The 27036-nt window shown below is 39.3% G+C and overlaps 2 protein-coding genes across 2 annotated transcripts; one reads left to right on the top strand and one right to left on the bottom strand.

Annotated features, from left to right (window-relative positions):
* Positions 1-567: 567 nt before the first annotated feature.
* trmo (tRNA methyltransferase O) lies at positions 568-3447 on the top strand (the record flags this gene model as incomplete). Its single annotated transcript, XM_083909381.1, has 6 exons — positions 568-656; positions 1412-1575; positions 1700-1874; positions 2281-2438; positions 2555-3079; positions 3212-3447. 6 exons carry the CDS (start codon positions 568-570, stop codon positions 3445-3447), a joined length of 1347 nt encoding a protein of 448 aa, XP_083765507.1.
* Positions 3448-16354: 12907 nt separating this feature from the next.
* foxe1 (forkhead box E1) lies at positions 16355-17629 on the bottom strand (the record flags this gene model as incomplete). Its single annotated transcript, XM_083909105.1, has 2 exons — positions 17587-17629; positions 16355-17458 (listed from the first exon to the last, which is right to left on the bottom strand). The coding sequence occupies exon 2, from the start codon at positions 17450-17452 to the stop codon at positions 16355-16357; it is 1098 nt and encodes a 365-aa protein (XP_083765231.1). The 5' UTR covers positions 17453-17458; positions 17587-17629.
* Positions 17630-27036: the final 9407 nt, after the last annotated feature.

The raw sequence follows: 27036 nt of genomic DNA, 5'->3' as shown, positions 1-27036 counted from the left end.
CATTCCCCTTGTTTTTCTGTTCTCAAATGCATTTTTTTAAACTCCTGCATTTGATTAAACTAGTTTTGTCACACTTATGGCTAAAATATTATTATTTCCAATTATTTTTGGGTTCCTAACCCCCAGTCATGGGAACCACTTTTGCTGTCGAACAAAACATGTGACTTGTTCTGTTTTATAAATAAAGTTCCATTCAAAAACAGGAGATGAAATCACTCTTTGCTGCCCCCTGCTGATAGTAAACAAGCAATGGCCAACAACGACTGAACAGTTCGTGTTTTGCTACATTTATGTTTTGTTATGTAGCACACACACACGTTAAACTAACATAGAAAATTCAGAATATGACAAAGATAAAATAAACAACACGACACCGCAGAGGCGTTCACGGTCACAATCTTCTCACGTGAAACACCTTTGGTTGACCAACTATATATCATTACTTCCGCATTGGGAGACTCCTCGACTCCCACGTGTGTCGTTAGACAGTGGTGTAGCCGGAGCAGCTGGTTCAAACAAACTTGATTTGTTAAGATTGTGTTATTATTACTCATTGTTGTCACAAAGATGAGTCCCGTGTGTGACTGTTGTAGTGAGAGCTTCACTAACCTGAAACAGCAGGTTTCTGTAATGAGGAAAGAAATCAAGAACCTGAGGTACGTTAATAACAATAATAACAAACTAAGCAGGTTTAACATGCACGGTCGATTCCTGGTCACTGAGTTAATAAATCGTTTTCAATTGTTGCTTATTTCCTCATTTTATATGTGCTTACAGTACCCTGTTGTTGTTTTTTTAACCAGAAAGCCTTCCATGATTCTATGTACCGTACCTGCATCTCATATGCTGTATTGGTTTGGTTATTTAATCCTGTTCCTCGTTTAAAGTCGTGATTCTTCTTTTCTATGTCTGTTGTATTGATATTTTATGACCTGCCGATTTTATTAAGTCGATGTTTTGAAGCAGTTGTAATGTAAACAATGATAAGTACCGTCGACACAACGTTTACTACTACTCTACTATAGCACAATATCCAACATTAGCTTCAAGGGACAGTGTGTAACATTTACGAGTTAAAAGAGATAAATTGATTACACTACACTTAAGTGTGTGTATAATCACTTGTTTTTTCACAGCCTTAGCCTTTTATATACACATTTAATCAAGGCTTTGCTTTATGGAGGCTGCCATCTTGCACTGCCATGTTTCTACGGAAGCCCTAATGGACAAACTGCATTTTAAAGCTGAGAGAGTTACTACTTTTAGACACAGAACAATTAAGTTAAATCTGTTTATTTACCTGTTATTTTGCAACTGTTCAACATATGAAATAAAAAATGCATTAATTCGTTATTGTAAAGTGTAATAATAATAATGTAATTTTATTTTATTTTATCTCTTCTCCCAAAAGGCACATGTTGGACAGTGCAGTTCGAGCCCATCGCAAACACATGGTATCCATTCAGTCTGCTGTGTCAAAGATTGGTGAAGGAGAGAAAAACCAGACACCACCTTCACCTTCACCTTTATTATCATCATCATCATCATCATCATCACAGTCAGCCTTAGAGCAAGGTGATAACAGCTGTTTTCTGAATTTCGGATAAATAAAATGTCAGTACAACTACAACTACAGCAAACACACATTTGCATTTGTGCTATTTCTCTGTCGCTGACGTTGTCGCCTGTTACTTTCCAGGAAGCATCCAGACGGTCCCGATCGGTTACATCACTTCCTGTTTCTCCGCAAAAAACGGGACACCCAGGCAGCCCACCATTTGTGGACCCTCGCGAGGAGAACTGCGCATCCAGCAGAGTGTTTTCACTAACCCGCAGCATGCTCTGGTAGGACTGGAGCAATACTCTTATGTTTGGTAAGAGTATTTTCCTGACAACTCAATAGTGACTCAAAAAGAAAAATATTAGACTGGTCACCATATAAAGCTGATACTTTTTATTTCATCATTTAATTTCAGATTTCAGGAGTTGCACATATTGGGTTTATGGACATATTTCTTAAACATGTACATCCTAGAAGCATTTGTGAAAGCTGGGAACCTGACATAATAATTTAGATATGCTGAATTAAACTAGCCATGTTTCTAAGCTGAATTTTGTGTTTTCGGCTGTGAAAACTGATATTGTTTTAAAGGCATTACAGATCAGCTTTACATTTTAAAGACAAAACTGAGAGTCAGTGACTGGATATGACATTTGACATATGACCTTTTTTTTAATCCACTCTTCATGTCATGACTTCCCTGTTTTCTGTGTTCACAGGATCATCTTTCTCTTTCACAAAAATGGACACCTGAGCTCCAAAGCTAAAGTGAAGCCTCCTAGACTGAACGGTCAGAGAGTTGGTGTGTACTCCACACGCAGTCCACATCGACCAAATGCCTTGGGTTTGACTCTGGCTAAACTCGATAGAATTGTAGGTGAGTAATATTTTTTTGTGGATCATTGCTCTGATTAGGCAGACTGTAAATATATCTATAGATGAAACTCTAAATGCTTTGGCTGTTATTGATAAGATTTTTCACATACATTTTAGGTGATACAGTGCATTTGTTAGACATCGACATGATTGAAGGAACCCCAGTACTTGACATCAAACCCTACATCCCCGAGTACGACTCTCCTCAGTCCAGGACTCGTATGGATGTGGAGACGTACGACCTAAAAACACACCGACCAACTGAAACTGCAATGGAGGAGTCAAAGCTCTCAAACATCCACGATATCTCAGACACTCAGTCTGAGATTCAGTTCTTAAAAGACAAATCTGCAGGTGAGATCGCTCCGGTAGATTCACCCGGTGTTGGTGACCTGCACACTGTTCTGGAGGAGGTCAGGACATATGTGTCCCATCGTGACCTTTGCCAAAGTGAGGACCAAGTTTCAGACTCTTCATTGAGCAAACCTTCAGAGTCATCAGTGGACCGCCCCTGCTATGGAGAGGATGCCTACAGTAGCATTGCTGGCTGGATCAGGGAGCCTCCTGTCTCCAGTCTGGAGGTACGCTTCACTCCTCATGCTGAGAGGGAGCTAGCAGAATTCCTTCCTGCACATATACCAGGTAAGACTGTTACTACTTGGGATACTTTTTGCTGGACTGTTTAATTCCCTCCACAAGAGGGGGCTGTTGTGGCAGTGTTAAATATGAAAGCAGTCATTCATTACTGAAAAAAAAAAATCATATGCCACACAGGACCCTTTGAAAGTGAGAGACCCAGGTTCAAGTTTCTGCGCAGTCCAGAAGAGGCTGCTGCTGCCATCAGAGGGGTTCTGTCAGCAGACCCACGGTCAGTGTACAGGAGGACACGCTGCAGGGACAGACTCTTCTTCTTCACCCTGGACACAGCTGACATCACCTGCTGGTTTGGACAGGACTTTGCTGAGGTCCTGCAGGTCCGACCTGTTGAGAGCCAGATTGCCTCCATGTAAGAAACTTTTTCATGAAAAGGGTCACATCTCGCACAAAAATAAGTCTGTAAATTCTTCTCCACCTCAACATTTCCAGGTTATTTTACACCTGACAGATGTGTGTGTAAATTGTGTATTTATTTTCCTTTTCTGCCTGTTCTTGTTTTCTTTTCTTTTCATGACGATAAATCACTTTTCAGCTTTAGTTCTATTTAAGTAGTTTTGTCAAGTCGAGATAAGGTGGAGTAAAGAAGACAAAGGCAATATAAAACATTTTATCCATTGTATAAATCGTCACCAAACCGGTTTTAAATGTAATGTCATGTCTTCATTTTATATTTGTTGTCAGCCAAAGCACTTTCGCTGTACTGTCATTCGAGGAATATGTTTTTTATTAAGGGTTTGGATTCTTATCTGTTGCAGCAACCGAATTCTGCAACATGAGACGACGACGGCAACATCATATAAACATTCACGATAACATCTTTAACAATCGTCAACAATAATTTGTTACTCTGATCATCTGAGGTTACATGAATGAGACGGAAGACAGATTCCATATTTTTTTTGTATTAAACTTGATTAATAAATCAAAACTATTCACGTCATAATTTTTAAGCACTTGTTGTTGCACCGTGGGAGCGATGGAAAGGCTCACACCCTTTTCACTAATGACTCCTCACTGTGGCATGCTGGCTGTGTATGATCTTCACACCCTTGTAAACAACAGCTGACAAATACCTGTTTTCTTTTGTTTTGTTTCATTCTGTTTTTGGCTTCCATGCCTGCTACAAATGTATAAATGCAATATTCAAATATAATGTATCCAATAAAACTTTCAACACACCTAATATTGTAAATAAAAACTTTGACAATAAGTAAAACTAATTAAAAATGATTGTAGCTCATAATGTCCCTGAGCAGCAAGAGGGGTATACATCACTGACATCACTGTCCTGAGGGGGGCGCTGGTACGTTTTCTCACGGACGGCGTCAACACCGCACGCCATAATAGACGAAGAAGACTGGACCAATAGCAGAGCTGACATTTGTGTTTTGAATGAGACGCGGTTGACGCTTGTCTTAGCGGAGCGCTTGTGACATCGCCGTTCACTTTTACATCACTGGTTAATGTTATTTGTCAACGTTTGAAGGTAATGTGCTTTTATTTAACTGTCTAGGCAAAGTGTGCTGTGGTTATAGCGAAATGTTCACATATTAGTTGCGTGCAGGAGTTAGCGTAAGTTAGCTAAGTTGCTATGTCGACACCCTTAGCACAGCGTTGCTTCATACGTGTGTGTTGTGGTTAGCTATTCATCCAAGTTACGTTTGTTTACTTATTTACCCTCATGAATTTTGTGCTACTGAATGTAAAGGCAATTATTATTGTTTATATATTATTGTGTGTATATTAAGGTCCCTTGGAGAATTCATTTTATCGATACAAGCCTACAACAAATATCCCAACTGAGAACCAAATTCCATAATACCCAGTTCAACCCAAAACAAACATACTCTGTTGTTCTGGACTTGATAGAATGGTTAAATAGAAAATACAGATTTGTTACTACTTTAAATGATAAGGATATTATTTTGTTATAGTTATAGTGAACACGAAACTATATCCAATGATTAATGTTTTGCTCATTTTAGCCAAGTATTTCATCCACAAAGCAAAATCTATAAAGACCCCACAATTTCTTTCTTTCCCTTTTTTTTTAAAATTTTTAGGTTGTTAGGTTTAGGCTACATTACGTTTCCAAATGTTTCGTAACTAATTTGTTATTTTGTTGTTTATATTTATCTCAATATTTTCAAATGCCTTACAGTGTTGTAAATGAGAATAAAAAAAATAATAAGTCTAAGTCTAATTATTGTCTATCTTAACCACAACATCAGAGGCAACTTGCGTCATGTAATGCAGTATAGATATATATAGCACCACTTTAACAGGTCTAAAATAGTTCACACCATAATTGTTATATATCTGTCATCATTCAATTACTCTACTACTACTACAACTATGACCTAAGTATTGTATTTCCCTGTATGAAAGGAGAGGCGTGTCCTTCACATAAATCACAGAGAAAGTTGGAATTTATTGTGAGTTTTATTTTGTTGCAGTCGGACAGATACAGAGTAATGTCCTCCAGGAAGTCAAGTTCCCCAGGCGAAGGCTTGGTAAGACATTTGCACATTAATCATTCACAGAATACCTGAGCAAGTGGATCACATCTAATTAAAACATTTTTTTTGATAATAGCCTTCCAGTAAATATGGACAGCGTACTCCTCTGCGAAGTCTGGAGAATGAAATGCTGCACCTGCCAACATCTAGGCTGAAATCAGGTGCTGATGCTGCCAAGACGGCAAAGGTGGGTTTATTCTAGCCATGACAATAATCACTACAACATTACTTTCTTCAAAAGCAATACGATAAGTTTAATTAATCACAATATTATATTTGTGCAAACGCAGTGAGATGACATACCTGTACATGTTTTAAATTTCACTCTAAGCAGTGTTTTCTTCTTTTTATTACGCTTTCCATTTCTTTTCATACAGGATAACGTTCCTCTCCATGACGGTTCTCCATCCATCAAAAAGATACCGATCTACAATCCTACAAATGCTGAGACTGCTTGTGGACTTGGAGACGTAACATATAAATCTTTCGTATGTCCTGGTGGCGAGGTGGAAATTTCAGACTCTTCAGTGTCTGCAGAACACAGCATTATTTTGCCTCAGGATCAGGCTACATGTAACACTGGATCAGAAGATACAATCATATCTGACAGTATGATTGTGCAGTCATGTGGCGATCACATAGACCATCCCTATTACAATCCAGAGACAACAAATGCTACATTGCATGAAACTGAATTTCCCAACTCTACACTGGCCTCTGGGAGACAGGATGATAAATGTGCTGCACAGGAGTCAGAAGTTTTTGAGAATGACCATGATGGAGATGAAGATATTGCCCAAGAACATGACACCGTTCCTCTGCCACAGTCACAGGACATTCAATCTTTACAAGACAACAGTGGAAATTCAACATATTCCTCTCACTGTGGCCAACTGTGTGAAACGGAGCATGCTGATCATCCCAACTGTAGCAGTGTGAATGTTCCTGACATCACCACTTTCTCCGAGGCTCCAATTGTTTTTGAGAAATGTGCTGATAGCATGAGTGATGTAACCTTCAAATCGTTTAACTGCACTGGGGGAGAGATAGAGATTTCAGAACCAACCAACATTATGAATGACACAGTTCCTGTACCAGACGACACCATGACGAGCAGCGTGCCATACAGTTACAGCATGAATCAAAGCATTTTAGCCAATGACGATGATGGGCAGAATGGCAGTAGACATTTGGATCATCCATACTGTTATCATGAAAGTTCTTCCTTGACCTCAGGTGACATAGAAGAATCAATGCCATGCATCACTAGTGCTGTGGATGAGGTTAAAACAGCGGATGGGGATGAAAAATCCAATTGCTCCCCATTGCCTGAGAAAATAAACCCTCTGCCAGATAACGTCACACAGGAACTGTTCCCCTGTGAGGAACAAATCCATGGTGACTATGAACCACCAAACTGTCATGTGGAAAATGATGAAGTTGTTTTAGATTCTCAATCACCACCTATCAACACATCGTCAAAGCCTTTGGAAAATGACTCTGTCACCTGGCAAGAGCAAGAAACATTTAAACCCTCAATACACTCAGAAGACAGTGCGTTGCCTTCATTGCTTTACAAAAACGAGGCCTCAGCAGAGAATCTGGCACCTGTGGAAGTGCAGCAGCTTCTGAAACATGTATCTCAAGTGCAGTCGAGCAGTGCACCAACTGAATCCAGCGAAGCAAAAGACAGTGCTCTTGGTTCATCGGGAAATGGACCTGTACTTGGTAATTCTGCAGAAAAATCTCATACAGAGAACCTTACTGATATTTTGAAAGCTCTGTCAGAGTGTCCCTCGGTAGCATCGGCTTTGCAGTTCGGACTGCTCAGTCCTGTTCTTAGGAGAGCCTCAAAGTCCGTATTCAAGGCCCTTAATGATCAAGCAGTGGATAATTATTTGGCTGACGACTCTGCCCTCGATGGTGAAAAGAGCTTGGTGTCTCCTGTCATCACGGATCCCTCCGGGTTATGGGTAGAGCACTTGGAGAGCCCCATGCCACGACCCCTGTTCAACTCTACAGCGCTGTGTCAAAAGCCCCATTCAGGCCCAGTCACTGAACCGGAAAAGGGTGTGGGTGAGAAGCTTTATGTTGTGCCACCGTCAGAGAGAGAAAAGCCAGCTGTGGATTTCCCATTGATTCCAGACGGGCCACTTCAGCAGCAACTCCGGCAGATGGCAGAGTTCCTTCTCTTGGCATCTGGAAAAATGGGTCCTGCTGGTGTTTCTGTATCTGCACCTCCTCCTGCTGCCACTGTGGCACCACCAACAAGAGCTGCTCGTGGAGAATCCCACAGTGTCTGTGTGGGTACCTCTCCTGTGAAACTGGTGGACCACAGCATCAATACATCTGGCCAGTTTGAGCTCAAGAGAGATTTCTCTGTGGCTGATTCCTGCACTCTGACTGACCCTCTCCTGTGGAAGTAAGTGTTGGCTGTGAGTTAATTATTTAATTAAGTGATATGTCATGATGAACTGTGTCTTTCTCTGATTATTCAGTCTTTCTGTTGGTGTGCTTTCAGTGTACCTCCGGGGAGCCTAGAGTGCCTGCCTAGATTGGAGCTGGAACAGAGGTTAAGGTCTAGCATGATCATGGTGGAGGCCCTGGTGCAGCAGTTGGCTGCATCTCAAGCACATGGATCTACGGGCCCTGCACCTTCAGAGCTCAGGGAGAAATTAGTGCAGACTGACCACACTGAGCTTAGTCAGGTAAGGACAACTGCACAACTTCAAAACCATTGATAGTTGTTTCTGTTTATGCTATAAATAATCCTGATTTTTTAAAAAAATATTCTGTTATACACAGACCACAGGGTATCGAGACCTTTATATGGAGGCTCTGAGCAGGATTCGTGAGTTGGAGCTCGACGGAAGTTCTTTACAGAAACTCATTCAGTGTATGCAAGACATGAGAATCACTATGGTAAGACACAAACATTGATAAAACATATGCTCTTTATATTATATCACAAAGTTGTTTGCACCTAATAGATAAAATGCCACTACAAGTCTTACATCAGTACATTAGTTGTACAAACTGTTTTCGATTATTTGCTTTATCTCTATGTGTAGAAGATGTTTTTAAAAACCTATGCTTTGTCATTTGTCCATTTTTTATAAACGTGAGTATTTGATCCCACAGGGTTCTTTGAGTAGCAACACAGATGCTGCGTTCTCTAATATGGTAGAAATGGAAGATCTTGTCAGAGAGGACCATCAAAGCCTGGTTTCACACGTATGTAAATATGTACTCGGATGTCATGTTAAAACTGTGTGTAATGTGTATGTTTTTGTTCTTGATCCGAGCTGATATTTATTCCTTCTCTGTTGTTAAGTATGGTCAGATGAAGCATCTGTTTGAGAAAACGAGGGCGACGCAAACACGAATGACGCAGAAGGTCAGAGAAACTCTTCGCCAAAGAGATGACATGAGGACACAGATGGAGGAAACCTTCGAAGCCAAGGAGGCGGTAATCACAGCAACTAATCTGTTTTAATGTTATATGTGGCCCTGCTCTGGGTTGCAGCACTAAATATCTGTGGGGGGTTTTGAAACATACGTTATGACTGTAATTCCAACCACCAGGAATGCAATTTTTCATTATTTTACAAAGAAAAGTTAAAATAAAACAAGAACCCGTCTCTTAATACTTGATGTTTTATGTAGCCAGAGTGGTAGTTGCTCATGAGGACCTGACTCTTTCATTTTAATAAATAAATCTAGTTGATAAGTCATGATTAGTGTCACTGATGTGCTTTTTGCAGCTTTTCTTCCCTACATCAACAAATGTGTTTGGTTTTTCAGGCCTTCCGGACGATGGAACAGCTGAGGACACATTGTGCCACAGAAAAAGCAGAGTTAGAGAGGAGTGTTGGGTCTCAGCAGGAACTACTTGCTGCCCTCAAACAGACTTTTCCAGAACAGGCAAGAACAAAAGCAGGATTGTCATTTATTCAGTGTAACATTCTCTTGAACACATGTCCATTTCAGCTTCTTTATTTTCCCCCCTGACCCCTTCTCTTGATGCAGGTTGCATTAAACCAGGCTTACACTGAAACGCTGAACTCTGCTTCTGATCTGTTGTCTGAAACCATGGTCGAGCAGTCCAGTTTGATCGAAGAGGTAGGTTCAGTTGATCTTTTAATAAGTTACTAATAAAAACGCCTATAAACAGAACAGTAGGAGTCTAAAAAAAAATGGAGCACTAACAACGCAACACAACAGAGCCTTCTCTTGCTTTCTTCTGCTGTGTTTGAATATGACGGTTTCACGTGGTCATCTTTTCACAGCTCGGCACAGTCAGAGCCCTGCTGCACAAAACTGCTCCCATGCTCCTGAAGCTGAACGACAAAGCTCGAGCTGCGCTCCGTGAGAGAGACGAGCACATTTTTGCGAAAGACCAAGCTGTCGAAGAGAGGGAACAGGTCAGATTTTGATAGATTATCCGTGACTCTTATATCACTGCATGGTTTCACTTGTCTTTTGAAAATGGTGATGGCTAATACTTATGTTTTTTTGTATTCTAACAACAGCTCAAAGAAGAGCTGGACCAAACAAATCTGAATCTACAAACTGCCAGAGAACAGATTGGAGATTTAAATCTGCAGATGACAATTTTGTCCTCAGGTGAAAACTGAAATAAATATATAAAATGTTCTTGTAATTTTTGATGGTTGCATAGATTCAAATTTGTTGAAATATTATTGACAATTGAAATGCCTTCTCATTCAATTTCAGAGATGAATGTTCTGCATGAGAAGTTAACAGAGAGCGACCAAGAGCGTGATCAGCTGGAGAGGAAGGTGACAGAATTGTCTGCCGCAGTTTCCTCAACACTGGCTTCCTACACTTTCTTGGAGCAGGCACTCACTGCTGAAACAACAAAGTATGATCCGCTCAACCCAATCATTAGACTAAACACTAATAGAATTAAAAAAAAAAAATAATAATATAGCAGTCAAATGCTAAAATATTTGTTATTTTTGGTTTATTATTTTCCAGATTGCAGCAGTCATGGAAAGACATCCAGCTAGCCAGGGACAGAGGGAATGAGTAAGTGTGGCTCACGTTAAGATAGAAACTAGTTTGTAATTTCTTAATTATACATTAAAGAAGATACATTAAAGAAGAAAATGACCTAATTCCACTGCTTCTGTTTTGACTGCCTGTGCTCAGGTTTGAGGCATCACTGGAGCAGTCAGAGCAACAGGTTTTGGAGTTGACTCAGGCTTTGTCTCAGAGCGAGGAGCAGCTCAGTCAGCTGCAGACCCTCTCACAATCTCAGAAAATGGAGCTCCAGCAGCTCCAGGACCTTTGCACGCAACTCAGCGGCGTACGGGAAATGAACGAGGTTAGTTTTTTCACGACAAACAAGTCGAGACTTAAAATCTATTCCTCGATACTTCTTAGATTCTCTGTCTAGAAAATTTCTGTGCTTTAGATGTGCTATTTTGTTTTTCATGTTGTTGACGTCCTCTGTCTTATTTAATACTACTTTCGTCGCATTGCAGAGAAATGTTTCATCAGTGTTTTAGTTCTATTATCATATATTAGCACACTAATATGTGGATAACAATCCCTAACCTTTGTTTCCTGAAACTTGGAATGTGAATAAATTGATTTAATTTCCCACTGATTCCCGTTCAAACTGTTGAAACTCAGAAAAATCTTGGCCTACAGTGTGTTTGCATCGATGGAGATTTGAGAAAAGCAAAGAAATTTTGAATTGATGAATAGATTTTTCCCTCAGATGCGAGCAAAAATTGATTTTGGGTTGTGTGCGCGTGTCAGTTCTTGCAGATGGAGAATGAGTTAGCGAGGGAGCAGGTGGCTGAAAGTGAGCGCCTGCTGAGGGCCAACTTGCAAGGACTCAGGGAGAGGAACATCCAGTGTGAGGACCTAAAAGAAGAACTTTGTCAGCTTCAGTAAGTCTAATTTAACAACATCCAGGCATCTCAGCCTTGGTTTATCCATATATGTAGGTTGTATTTGATCTTTAGAAAAGCTGATGTTGTATTTCATGCAGCCTGCTCCTGACAGTGTTCACCATTTTCCCAGTGATGACTCACTTGTTTGTTTGCGATAAAGGCTTGAAAACCGAAGTTTGCAGGAGCAACTGGAAACCACAAGATCTGAAGCCTGTGCAAAGCAGGTGGAGCTCGGAGAGAAGCTGGCTCAGACGAACACTGAGATCACTTTGCTGCATCACACACTGCGAGGACTCGCCAATGAGCTACAAGTAGCTCTCAACGATGAGGTAACGCACACATTCAGGGGGACTCTCTGTGGCCCTATGGAACAAAAACCTCTTAATCATATGAGCAGTTTTTGTAGCCTTGACCACAATATTTATAGCTTTGATACTAAACAAAGGCAAATATTTGCTTGACACAGTAATTAATATTAATGGTATAATTAGTAGTAATAATTTTGTTGACATTTTAGGTCATCTTTTAGTTAGAAGTACCTGAGGTTCTCTCAAAGATTTTTTTTTACATGTGTTTCTTGTTAGAGAGCCGAACAACAGAAGGATAAATCTCAATCAGTCCAGAAAATGCAGCGCCGTCACCCGTCCAGCTCATTTGTGGACAGCGTCATGGTCGCATTAACTGCTGAGCAAGAGGAAGAAATGAAAGCAGACATGCCTCCTGAACCAGGTACTGTCGCTCGGCTTTATCTCCTGGTTTTAAGGCTGGCTTCAGAGACGAGACAAAAATGGGTCACATGTTTTTTTTTTCAGAAAAGCAGCCTGTTACTTGGCTGCTTTATTTTCGGTAACACTTTAGATTACACATATTTACTATTAACTATGTGCTTACTAACATATAAAAGTAGCATACTAGCCCTTTATTAGCACGTATTAACACCTTATCTTCATAACCTTATTCTGCCTCTATTAAGACGTGAATATGTGCTTAATATTTACTAATTAAGGGCTGGTATGCTACTTATGTGCATGTTAGTAAGCACCTAGTTAATGGTGAATATGTGTTCCCTAATCTAAAGTGTTACCTTATTTTCTTTACATTAAAAATAAATGATTGCATTGTATTTGTGTTTGGGATAAGAGCTGGTGACAAGTCATTTCATTTAATTTGCTTAAAAATGGGTTAAGTCCCATATTGTCAATGCTGTATGTGTTATGGAGTGAATATATAGATATAGCTTAAGGGCTATTATCCTAGAAAAACATTATAAACATAATATTGTATATTCTATTTGAATGAACAAGTTACACACCTATGTGATCATGCTCAAACTAATTTCTTTAACAGTCCACAGTTGCAAATCTTAAGTTGTAGTCCACTGTCTCTCTCGACTCCCCTCAGACTCGCCTGAAGCACAGCCGGAGACGTGGTTCAGTAAGACGAGCGCCTTCACCCGCATTGCAGCCATCACTCCTAAAAAGAATCTGAACGCAGCAGAGGCTGAACCGGCAGAGGACGACGAGAGCGACAGAGTGGCAGAGCTGGTGGTCGACGTGAGCGGGACCGTCGCAGAACTCATCGGCGCGCTGAAACTGCTGCAACAGCGCAAGGATGCTCAGCTGGAGGAGCTGCACAACACCGTGTAAGTGTTGCAATTTTAATAGTAGTTTTTATATAGGAATCAGGTGTATTTCCATGTACTGTATTACCATGTATTATTTTTTTCTATTTCACTAGTTATTAACACCACATTTTCATCCCATATTTTTTTTACTTGCATTGTTCCAGCTGTGGCCTGCAGGAGGAGCAGCAGACTGTGAAGAGCAAACACGAGGCTGAAGTGTCGGAGCTCAAGAATCAGCTGAACCGACTGAGCATCCTGGCTGAGAGAGGCAATCAGGCCTTGCAGCAGAAAGCTCAGGTCAAGAAATGCTTAATTTTGTCACTTTTACCTGTGAAGTCCAAGACGGTTTCATTAAGACGGCTGTTTTTTTACGTTCTCTTTACACAGGATGAGAAAACGGTGGTTAACTTGTCCGAAGAAATACAAGAAGTCCAGGAATATCTTAACAAACACAAGTTTGAGAATAACGTAAGACGATGTACACAACCCACTACATCAATTTAGGAATATTTAATTTGCCATGTGTATGAAAATGGCAGAGACGGATTTTCAAAAAAAACATTTTTTTTATTTTTTTAACAGGAGTTGCGTAAGGAGGTGATAGAGCTTCGTCGCGCTCTCCAGCAGTCGAAGGTGGAGTCTCAATTCTTGCGTGAGGAATTGAGAAAAGCTGGTGGCATGTCGGCTAACCCTACACATCTGATGGAAGAGAAGATCCTGTTATTGAAAGAGGTACATACTGTTTCATACTGTCACATATAGCATCAGTATAAGCATGTGTTGATTCGTTAGGGAATGAAATGCCTTTGTCATCGTACAATACAACTGGGTTTTTATTATAATTATAAACGAAAGCTTATTTTAAAGTGTTTTTCAGCTTATTCCGAAGCAAATAGTGCAGGTTTTATGCCCTTTGTCTCGAAACCCCAGGTGGAGAGACTGAAGTTGAGTCTTCAAGAGGTGGAGCAGGCCCGAGTGAAACTCCTCGAGCGAGCAAAGAGACATGTAAGTGCTGAGGAAATCACACTGTCGCCTGTTTATGCGTCGGCGCCATTTGGTACCATATTTGTTATTGTCTTGAGAGAACATTTTACTGTCCCGCGAGGATGTGACCCAGTGTTTTTTATGACTCCTCTCGCAGCAAATGATCCACCAGAACAACCAGCAGAAAAGTGAGAATGAACTCCACATGTTAAACCACATGATCAATAAAGTCAGAGAGGTAAGAGATGATTTTAAATGGCTTCTCTGTGTTTGTTCACTTTTTGTGTCTTGACGAGAGCACTGAGGGATAGTCGATGTAATGGGTGGTGTGTTTTTTTGTGTTTTTTTTTTCCACACAGACTCTGATGTCTTTGCCAGAGGTTGTGAAGAATTGTGAACTCCTTCAGCAGCTTGTTGAATACATTGGCTAATGTGTTGTTTTCACTTTGTTGTGTTCATTTTATTTATGTCTTAAGCTTGTTCTTCCTGTAAGTTGTCATGTTTTTCTAATTAAATTTCTTGTTTAACCTTTTTTTATTTGTCAAACTTTATGCTATTTTTTTATTTTATTTAATTTTTTTTGCATTTGAAAATCAAAGAAGTCAAATGTAGTACAGTCTTGTTAATATTAAGAACAGCGCACGCGACCACTGCCAAATTCGAATACATCAATGCTGAATAACTACATGTTAAATTAAATTAAATTAATAAATTAGTAATTATTTAATGAATTTAAATTAATTTGTGAATAGAGAAACACGTTTGAATCTCAATTTTCAGACACAAAAAAAAGGATATTGGATATTTTTCCTCCGCACAGTTTGTTAGCCGTGTAAATTAATATTAATACTATGTAAATGTGTTTGAATTGGATGCACAGAAAATTAATAAAATGTTTATATATATATATTTTCCTTAAATAGACCGTTATTGTTAATGTATACAAAAAACAAGTTTCAATTATAGATTAGATTATATAATTTATTTGTATTAATCTTTTATCACTGAAAAATTAGCAACGCTACAGTTTATGAAGTCAATTCTTGGAATAATATTATAATAATAATGTCCTTTAAATTCTGTTTGTAATTTGACAATTGCATATATCTTCATTTAATACACAATTATATTAAGTGGGTCTAAAGAAACGTAGACTTATCTGCAAACAAAGCTTATTTTCTGATGGAAAATAACACATATTTTAATTGCAATTGTGCAATGGTGTCTTATATTATGGTCCCATTGACAGATTGTTCCTAAGAGCTGTGTAGATGTCTGGGCTTGATAATAGATGCCCGGTCACGGTTACTGCGAACTCTGTGGCTCCAGACGACACTTTAAACCTGCTGAACTGAAACAGTGAAGAAAGCCGTGCAAACACAAACCTAAACGTGTTCTCTCCTGGTAACGCTGCGTCTGGATCTGTTGCCCTGTTAATTTATACTTAAGTTTAAAATTTAACACGTGAGATTTAATCAATAATTCAATAATAAAAATAAGCTATTCTTGATTTTTATATTAGTTTTATTTCCAAAAAAAAGGGTAACCTGATATGCATTTTCATTTAGCAAAAAAAACATATACACAAATACATATATATAAAGCTGATGTTCTTCATACAAGCCACTAAAATGCAAAGCCTATGATCAGAGAACAATAATTTAGAGTAACATTTCGGTGAATGTGAATATTAAACTTGTACATTCAAGTCACAACAACAACAACAAAATAAAAGCTCACAACCACACATTTAAAATAAAAAAATGGATGAGTTTTACATTCTCAAATGCTGTGAAGAAACCTTGACACTTGATACCAACATTAAAGCTTAAAAGTTAATTAAAGAAAGCACTCCGAGTGCAAAAACCTCTGCCAAAGTTTCCTGTATTACGTCCTGATTTGGATATCTTCCTTGGGCATCATCTACATCCCTAGAATTATTATTTCAAATCAAAATCAGTATCTAAATGCATCCAAAAACTTGACTTCCTTGGCAGAGGTATTTACCCTCCGTACTGAAATAAATGCACTCGAGCATTAACAGTATTAATCACAGTTGTGTGTATTCACTTTGCTTTCTGTAGTCCATAATTGATGTCATCGACAAACACAACACAAACATGTTTGTGTGGAGAACTGTCTGGCTCACTTCTTGCTGTCTTGAGTCTCTGCTGGGATTCTCCAGTCTCCAGTTTTTTGTTTTTTTTCAGATCGCTGACACAAACCTGTCTATATTCCCCGGGTATGTCGGGTGTCTCAGGTAGGACCCGGGGTTCCCCATTGGACCTGCGGCACTGTTGTACGGAGAGATGGAACCCAGCTGCACCGGCGAGATCCGGTCGTAATGGTCCACGGACTCCGCGCCTCCGTGTGCCGAGACGTGGAGGCGTCCCGTTGCCGTGTACCCCTGGGTGTGGCCCTGTCCGTACGAGCCCTGGTGGCCGTGGTGGTGCGGGTGGACGTTCGCTGTGGGGTAAGTGAACCCGGGGTGTGTAGAGGAGCGGGGTACCATGGGTCCTCCGCATGTTTGGCCCTGGTAAGCTGGGGCCCCCTGGCCGCAGTGAGTGGACCCATTTGGAAGCCCCTCTGGACTGAAGCTCCTGTTGGGTTGCTGCATCACCTCTGACCCTTGACCTCCCAGCATGCTGGACGGAGTCGGGTGTCCCATGAGGTTGTTGATGCTGAACATGCGAGTCTGACCTGGTCCGAACCCGGACGGCGATGAAGAGGAGTAGTAAGTAGAATGCAGCTGTTGCCCGTAGGCTGGACTCACCGTCATGTTTGGGTAAACCGAGTTGGGATACGCCGCCGACCTGGCGATCTGGACGGGAGAGAAAACCGGCGCCTCGTGCACATATGTGGCATAGGTGGTCAAGTCGCAGCGTTTGAACCTCTTCCTCCTCCTCAGGAAGCTGCCGCTCTCAAACATGTCCTCTGCGTTTGGATCCAGAGCCCAGTAGTTGCCCTTTCCCGGCCTCCCCGGCTCTCGGGGGATCTTGATGAAGCAATCGTTGAGAGTCAAGTTGTGGCGGATGGAGTTCTGCCATTTCTTTGAATTGTCTCTGTAGAAGGGGAAGCGCTCTGTGATGAATTTGTAGATGCCCCCCAGTGTCAGTTTGCGGTCAGACGAGTTTGCTATGGCCATGGAAATGAGCGCGATGTAGCTGTAAGGGGGTTTCCCCCGCTGGAGAGGTCTCTTCCTCCTCCGACCCCGGGGCTGGTCCTCTGTCTGTGGTGCAGGGTTGGAGTCGGACAAAGCATCTGCCGGAGAGTCTTTCTCCACTTTGACCACTGGCATTGTCATGGACAGCTTAAAAAAAACAAACAAAGATTTTAGAGTGTGTTCAGTGCAAATGCTGTGCACTGACGTTACTTCCACAGATTTGATCCTGGACAGTGTGAACAGAAAATATTTTTTTTTTTCAGAAAAAAACTCACTTTCTTTGGAGTCCAAATCCAGCAGTTCTTCAAAAGCAGTGGATTTCAATTAATCCTGGTTCCTTAAACGCACTGCTTGCCTTATTCAGAGTATTCCCACAGTTTGCTGCCAGGCTAAGTTGACGTGTTAAGGTGTACCAGTGCCATGTGCGCTGTTTAAGGTGTGTGTGAGAATGATTCACACAGCTTTACCCGAGCTGAGTATTACCTCCACGGAGCACCTGAGGGACCACACCCCCACCAGCAACATACCTCAGCTTTATAAGGGCCTATTGTTCATGTTCAAGTCTGCATACTTTGCGGTGGAAATTTCTATTGACATATTCTTAATGCGGTGGCAATTAATTGTCTCGCGTCTTTAGCGTTCAAAATGATCATGAACGTTTAAGTTGGTGATTACCATTGCGATTCCATTTTAAAGTTACAGTAACAGGTTTTTAATGCAAGTTGCTCGCCGTGAGTTGTTCTTTGAAGGCTGTATTTAGTGTTTAGTGTTTTATAGACCAGAACTGTCAAAACAAACATAGTTTCCTCTTCATATTCAAATCCCCCCCCCCCCACCCCTTCAAAGCTCGACCTCAGTTTATTTTTAAAACACTCCAAAATGGCTCCGCGTTTGTTTTGACGTTTAACACTAAAAGACCTCTTTAGTGGTAACTTGCACTGCGAGTTGTTTTTCTACCTCGCTTCCTTGTTTGCTTTGCGCCAGTGGTTGGGCAAGCCAGCTGTGTTAAGAGATGTAAATGCTCTCCAGACAAAGGCCCTCCTGTGATTTCAGCATGCAAAATATAGGCTATCATCATAATTTCTTGGATGTAACCTGAGAGACGAGAATAACCAGCTCCCGAATTGAAAATGAATCGACAAAACTGGATTTGATAATGGACGTCTTCGAGGACGTGGTGGTGAGACTTGCTTTCTAAGGTCTTGTGGTGCATCAAGTGCTGTGCACTGTTCTGGATCAAGTCATTTTGATTATAAGTGGACTTTAAAACACTATTCTTTTTTCCCCAGCCCTCCTGATGGATGCAGTACTGACGCTCAATGCATACTCTGTTGGTATGAAATCCAGGGACTCCTCAGTGATGGGGCTCATCGCCTTAATCTCTTAAACCCGGAGGGAAACACAACAACAGCAGAAGCAGAAGCAGAAGCAGCAGCAGCAGCAGCAGCAGCAGCAGCAGCACAAGCACACACACACACTCCCGCTGGGTTCACACTCACCAGCCGTGTGTCACAGCAGACGGATGATGCGGCACTCGTGGGCTGGCCAGGATTCCACGTGACGGGACGAGGAGGTTGTTTTTATTTTTGGCTTGTTTGTTTGTTTTAGTTTTTAACAAGAGTTCATAGTAGTTGTAGTAGTAGGGTTAAGTTTAGCTCGCGTTCTCAAAACAAGACAACTTGCTAAACAATGGAGGAAAAAACAAGAGCGAGGACAGATTTGTTTTAAAAACAAGGATTGTTTTTTCTGGTGTCTAATCAGAAATGTTATTAGTTTATGTAAAATATACAAAGCCACAATCTGTATTTATATAGTGATTTTTCTCCTCTTGATGACCCACAACCTTCAATTTGAAAGATCACTCGCTCTACTTACTGATCCATGGTATACATACATATGGATCAATAATATATATATATATATGTGTATATATGTGTATATATATATATGTGTATATATATGTGTGCATATATATATATGTATGCACACATATATGTATATATATATATACATATATGTGTACGTGTGTATATATGTGCATATGTGTACGTGTGTATATATATGTGCATATATGCACGTGTGTATATATATGTGCATATATGCATACGTGTGTGTATATATATGTGTATATATGCATATATGTATATATATGTGCATATATGTATATATATATGTGCATACATGTATATATGTGTACGTATGTGTATATATGTATGTATATGTATGTTTTGTATATATACGTATATGTGTGTAAACGTATATACGTTTATACATATATAGGTGTATACATATATATGTGTATGTATATGTATATATGTACGCATATGTATGTACGTATACGCATATGTATATATGTGTGTGTATATATATATATATATTTAAACACTAATAAATTAATACTCATGTCGGCATGTATCACCTTTTCTGACAATATACTAAACAATTAATAACAAAACCAATAAAAACAGTTGTTATACGTGTCCTTATTGCACATGATTTAGCATAGCATTTATTCCATCTTTGTCCTTTCTCAATATGCATTAAAATCCACTTTTAATTGCCCAAAACAGGTTTAAAACACATTGGAGTTGAGTTTCAGCGAGGAAGCAACACAGCAAACATGCAGTGAAAAGAATAAAGCAGAAGAAAATGGCAAAAATACAGGGCAGCAATAAAATTAATAAAAAATTAAGATTATAAAGTAGTTTATTAATTCAAGTGCATATTTTTGGATATGGCGTACATTCACAGGTGGGCCTGTCAAATTAAACAGTCGACCAAACTTTCACTTTGTTCATTCGTTCTAACCATGCTTTTGTGGTTATGCCATTTCAGCCTCTGACAGATATGACAGACGTGCAGTGGACCTCACCCTGTGCCTAAGTCAGCTTTGTATGCTCTCTCATAATGAAGAATTAATGGCGAGTTATTTTCTCAGGTTTCTGTTGTTACTGGAACTCGGCTTGATAGCTACTGTCGTTTGCTTATGCGTCGCAATTTGGCATCCGTGCAGAAGTTTAAAGTCTAATATTTGCTCATGGGCTTAGTATCTCAGTGTTTGTGCAGGTGGATTAAAAATGTGCCCTGTGCTGCATAAATGGGACTTTAATGTCAATGTTTGTGATTAAAATTCACGTGAAAGCAGGTGGTATTTTGAAAAGTTCACAGCTGCTAAGAACACAGTTGTACCATGTTTCGAAATAATTTTTTTTCGTTTGAATCTTAATATTTTCCCTAATATTTCATGTATACTTTGCCTCTGTTGTTTCATATTAACGCAATTAACAATGCATGCTATGCTAAAGACGAAAGAAAATGACCGCCGTTTGCTTTGTGGCCAGCAAATATTTGAATGACACATCTAAAACGCCAACTTGGAAAGTGTAAAATGCAAAACAAAAAAAACCTCACAGTGCAATCACGCTTGCCTGTTCGACGATAAACTGACGAGGTTAAATGTACCAAACATCAACTGTGTTATTGTCTATTTTCTTCTCTAAGTGGAAACATCATTTACAAAATCACTTTCCATTGAGGGCCACACGGTTGGTATAGTAGTGGTCTGCACTCTTGTCTTTGACCTGGTCACAACAGGGGACTTTCTGCAGGGAGTTTGCATGTCCTGCAGTTATTAAGGCCCCATCCCATTTCTCCCCCTTAATGCTTTAAGGTAAGCACCATGAAAAAAGCAAAGGAAAAATTATTATTTTGCATTTTTTATTATTTTATTTTATTTACTTATTATAACAATAATGACAATCAATATATATATATACATTTTTTTTAATTAGACCCATAGTATTTTAGATACAGACCTCTACCAAACGGTTGAGATGTCTGTTCATAATAAACCTGGTTTGCATAATTCATAAACTACATTAAGTCTCATTAATTTAGTGTTAGTGAGTTCAGCTCGATGCATTTCTCAATGAGATATAGTGACTTAAAGTGCGCTCGACCAAATGGTTGAGTAGTACCTTAAAGGGTTAAAATGTCCACTTGGTAAATTACATAGGGGTGTCGGCTTCCTTATGGAATTGGGACACCACTATATGCAAATTAGCGTGAACGTCGTGAACGTAACGTGCTAACCTACGTCACATGTTGACAATTAATTAACTACAAGACGGGCGTACTCTCTCGAAGCACTCTGCAAATAGCCGCTATATGAAAAGCGATTTATGAAAGCTAAAATTAGCGTTCAAAGCTCAACGGTCCTTTGGATGCATATCAAACCAACATATTCCAACACATTTCGACGTTGTAACGTGCTTATTTGGGTAAATATACTTACAACAAAATTGTTCCTCGGCAGACGTTGCCGCCATCTTTGTGGCTCGCTGAATTCGCAAAGCATCATGGGTAATGTCATCCTCCACTTCGTTTTTAAGCCCGCGTCAGGGCTCACTACATTTTGAGGGTTGATTATAAAAGGGCAAAATCGCACTCCACCCTACACAAGAATGCACAAAATTTAGGGTTAGGGGAGGTATTGGGACGGGGCCTAAATGTCTATGCTGATAACTCACTGTGTCTATTGCTGTGTTCCACTGCAGGAAGTCGTGTGCAGGACATCCTGATGGAGTCTGAGCTGTTGGAAAACTCACAGCCAAGTGTTGTGAACACGGTAAATGTGAAAGATGTCACTATTCTGCCTTATATTTAGTATAACATGTTGTTTTCTGACACTGAAAGACTGAATGCGTATATACGTTAGGGTCTCCACATGCAACCGATGCTATGGTGGTAGGGACCCGCACATGCCCATCACTCTGCTATGCGGAGACGCAAATGACAGCTGGAGGCTAGAACAGCTTAGAAAAGAGAGCAGGGCTGAAGCCAAGGCAAATAAAGGGCTCTGCACTTTGTGTCTCGCATATGCCGAGGCTGTGCCAGGGAGAGAAACGGCTCTCTTCACACAAAGACAAACAAATTAGACATTTGAATTTGAACACTCGACTTCAACCAGTTGGTGGCAACACCTATTCAGGTCGCAGGTGTCTTTTTTTTTTGTTGAGTTGATAGTGGTTCAGATCGGTTCCAGATTCTGCAATTTGTGGATATCAATGAGGGAAAAGGGGGGACATTTTTCCAATGAATTTGCAACAACAACAAAAATATGCAAAACCATTTTTTTCTTTTTTTTTTTCTTTTTAATTTAGCCGTTGATGCGACTTCCACGGACACAAACGTGTCTCGTTGTCGTGCCGCTGCTGGTGTCGTGGTGCAGGAAAATTTTTCTTGGCACAATTTTGATCTCTTTAATCAAACAATCAACGTCTGCTTAAATGCCACAGCTTATACTAATATGGCTGCTCAAACTGGTTTTTTAATAAACCTGTCGGTGAGTTCAGTAGACTTTGTTTGCCTTCAGCTTCCCCCGGTTCGTCAGAGCTGCACATGCAACCGACATATCCACAGCGTCCAACTGTTATCGTGCACGCGAGCCTGTTTTTACGTCCACATTATATCACATTTTTTAAACCGAATGCAAAGGTTCCCGGTCATTTTTCATCCTCTTGGGAGGTGGAATCTGTTCATTTTCATGATGTGTTTGAGACGAATATTGACTCAGTCAAGCCACGCAGAGCAAGTTCTTGTTTGCATTCGCAGCTGCAGGGCCTTGGTAAGGATGCAAAGTCTCTGACGGTTGACTTGTTCCAAACCTGGGCCAGTTTACATAACTGAAGCGCCCGCACTTCTCAGGAAACCTGCCGTTAAATCACAATGCGTGTGTCCGTGTGCGTCTCTCACCCGACGGTGCATACGGGGGTTTTGTAGTCTAAAGAAAGAAAAGTTTGGTTTTCTCTTATTTAACTTGACTGTGCACACATTTAAAAGAAAAACAATCTCGTGGCACGGCGTGGATGTGCACACAGTTAAGGTAACGAGAGGGGAAGTCGTGCATTTTAAACAGTTCTGAGGGACAGCTTGTACAAATACGCACACAGGACAAGACGGATGGTTTTGGATTGACACCTCACACTTACCAAACATCAGAATTTGTCACACGCAACTACCGCTGTCCTTGTTTCAAGTGCTACACATGTCTCAAAGACACACACTCACTAAGACTTAGACCTTTAGGCTAAAAGTTTCTGACATTTTCTGACTGACGTCTGTTCCTATGCAGCACCACAATAATTTAGACTTAATGTGAATCAGTTTTTATAATGACTCTAATGTCACCTCAGGGTGCGAATAACTGTTGGCGATTGAAATGCCTGGATCCACCACATCAGACTGCGAAACTGATTGTGGAACCGGTGAAACAACAACAATGAATGTATTCCAACTTGGAATTAAAATGCTATGTTAGCAGGTTGTTGTTTTTTTAAAACACAGTCACAAATTAAATGTGTTCTTACCTTTTTTGATTAATAGATTATCTTAAGATTGACACAGTGGGGAGTAAAAAAAAAAAAGCCTGCGACTTGTACCGACTCAAAAATGATGTAAATAAAAAATAACATTGGATTTTTTTTTTAAAGTAATATTATAATAGTAATATTTAATAATGAATTAATAATATTATTTAATCAATCATTGATATAAATAAAAATAACATTGATTATCAAATAAAAAATAATCATAAGTAATATTATAATAGTAATATTTAATAACTAATTAATAATATTATTTAAACAATAATTGATGTAAATAAATAATATCATTGATTATTAAATAAAAAATAATAGGTAATATTATAATAGTTGTATTTAATAATATTATTTAATCAATAATTGATTAAATAAAAAATAACATAACTGTTATGAATAATACTTGTTGTTAACCCCAGTGTTGCCTCGACACATTCAATAAAATATAGATTTAATTCTATTCATTAATTACATATTGCACATATCTGAAATCCAAAGGTGTCTTTTGAGGTTATGTTAAGTGATGAGTTTCACTGAGACACACAGTCAACAAACGGTGACGCTGTATTTACTTTAGACCGAGGTTATTACATGATTCCAGACGTTATTGAGTGAGTGATTCTCCATAACCTATTGTCTTCTGTATTTAAGGGATTCTTATAATTTAAATTATGAGTGTGGTACATGGCTGTGGACCATTGAATTGGTCAAGATGTTGGTTTGTGATCGAGGGAAAAAAAAAGGTGTGGATTTTTAAAGTAACGCTGCCTGTTTTTGATCTGGATTGATGTAAAAACACATTAATGATACAAAAAATAAATCTATTCATGTCAAAAACAGAGACAGTTAAGTGAATAATAATATGGACAACTGTAATTAAAACACAAAACAAGCTTTAAAAAAAAAAAGATAAATATATAATTTAATGTTGAATGTAATGCATTTACTAATGTACAGTATTTTTAGTATTATATATTCTCAGAGTCACTTTGCCATGTTTTCATTATAATATGATGGACCGCATGTGGCCCACGCTCCTCCAGTTTGACACCTATTGTACATACTATTTTCTACTTGTATTTTTATGTATATTTTAACACATGTTTTTATGTAAATTAATCATTCTTATTCTTATTGTTGCAGGACAGCCCATGGCCTTGTGGGAAAGGAACTTGTAAGCCTTGTAAGCGGACAGTTGTTGGTTCCAATCCCTATAGGTCAAGGGCTAAGCTACCCCTGAGCAAGGCACCAGATCCCCATTGCTCCCCAGTGATTGGGTTAATAGGAGGCTCTTCAGACCCACCAGTGTGCTCCTAGTGCCGGTGGGAGGGTTGCAACTCCAAGAAAGGTAGAAACCAAAATCATTTTCATTATTATTGTTGTTTATTATAGCACAGAGACAAAAGTCTGCTGAACCAAGAATTAGACAAGAAAAATTTTACACAGAGGCGGTTCACGATGAGGTTTTTCCTTTGTATGACTCACTGCGTCTGACTCACGCTCTCTACCGTATAGAGATGACAGTATCTGTATCAGAGCTCACAATTATCAGTCATGCCCGGTTGCAAATGTCAGGGCCTCGTCCGTGTCAGTTAGGTTTCGTTGGAGCTCTGCGTTTCAACACCTCGCAGATGTCTGAGCCTGCACAGAGCCGAGCAACGTCGCCTCTCGTGAACATTTTTACCCGTGCCCGCACCTGAAAGGCTCCTCACTTGCACAATCGAATCGCACCACCACACGTTACGATGGTTGTGCAGTTGAAGTGGTTCTCCTTCGTTAACACGGATTCATTTCTTTCTGTGTGCGTGAGCTGCCTGACAGAGGCGGGAGAGTCAGAGACGTCGTGGTGTTTACCCCTCTGAGAACTCCTGTGAAGTATTTACCATGAAGCAAAAGCATTTCTCTTGAGTAATGTGGTTGTGTGGGCAAGTAACAGCAGGCCATTCTTTCTGCAAAGTTGCCAGGGGATTTTATGAGCATAAATATCCTTAAATACATACAAATAAATGTTGTGTACAAAGGATAAAACATTCACCATATGCTGATTTCCGAGTGTGGTTGACCTCAGAGGTCTCAAGTCCCTGGAGTTGTCATTCTGTGCCTGACACTTGGGAGTCTTTTTGGTTTTTGCCATCTGCATCTGAGCTCCTGTGAAGTAGCAATTTTCTGACTTTTAAAAAACAGGAAATGGTCAAATACACAGTTTATATGTACTTTTTAAATACACAGTTTATATGTACTTTTTAAATGCATGGGAGTTAAATGAGTGACGATTAGTGAAGAATACCATGGTGAGATAAAAGTGTTAAATAGTGATCTTTGGAGTTGGGACGTTGTTATGTTTCCATTTCCTCCTTCACGGACTGTTGTGATCTTACGCTGTTGTAAATTAGATTCTGGTTCTCAACGTGACCTACCTGGTTAAATGAAAATAAAATACATAAATGCTTTGGCATGCGACTTGCTTTTTGTTAATCTAATCAGATACAGCAGAGGTGATCTTCTCGTTCAGGAGGAGCAAATTTCCCTATATATATGTATATATATATACATGTATATATATATATGTATGTATATATACATACATATATATATATGTATGTATATATACATACATATATATATATATGTATGTATATATGTATATATATGTATACATGTATATATATATATATGTATGTATATATATGTATATGTATGTATATATATATATATGTATGTGTATATATATGTATATATATGTATGTATATATATGTATGTATATATACATACATTTATATATACATAGGTATATGTGTATATATGTATGTATGTATATGTGTATGTATGTATGTATATATATATACATATATATGTGTATGTATGTGTATGTATATATACATTCATATATGTGTATGTATATATACATTCATATATGTATATATATGTATGTATATATGTATGTGTATATAGGTATATATATGTATATATGTGTATGCACATGTTATACATATACACATAGATACCATTCATACAAACAAAAAAGTATATAGATTGCAGCTTGATGTCCTACATGGTGTCTCTCTCCACCAGAACTGTATCTCACAGTGGTAAGAAATGCACGTTTTATCTTAAACTAAAACTACAATTGTTCATCGTTACAATGTTTTTTTGTGTGTCATTGCTGACAAGCTTTCACCGCCGTCTAAATCCTCTGATTCCTAAGCAGGAAGATACAGGTATTCGTCCAGATTCCTTGTTGTTATCACAGCTGTCAAACTCCTGACATGTCTTTTAAAGCTTGGCAGATGAAGCACTCGAGGTAAAAGGGCCTTGGGTCTAGAACTGTGCGTTTGTCTCTATAT

Source organism: Microchirus variegatus (assembly GCF_963457635.1).
Source record: "Microchirus variegatus genome assembly, chromosome: 23".
In the NCBI taxonomy this organism is placed as follows: Eukaryota; Metazoa; Chordata; class Actinopteri; order Pleuronectiformes; family Soleidae; genus Microchirus; species Microchirus variegatus.
The sequence above is the reverse complement of the archived record's forward strand: the minus strand, read 5'-3'. Positions and strand labels throughout refer to the sequence as shown.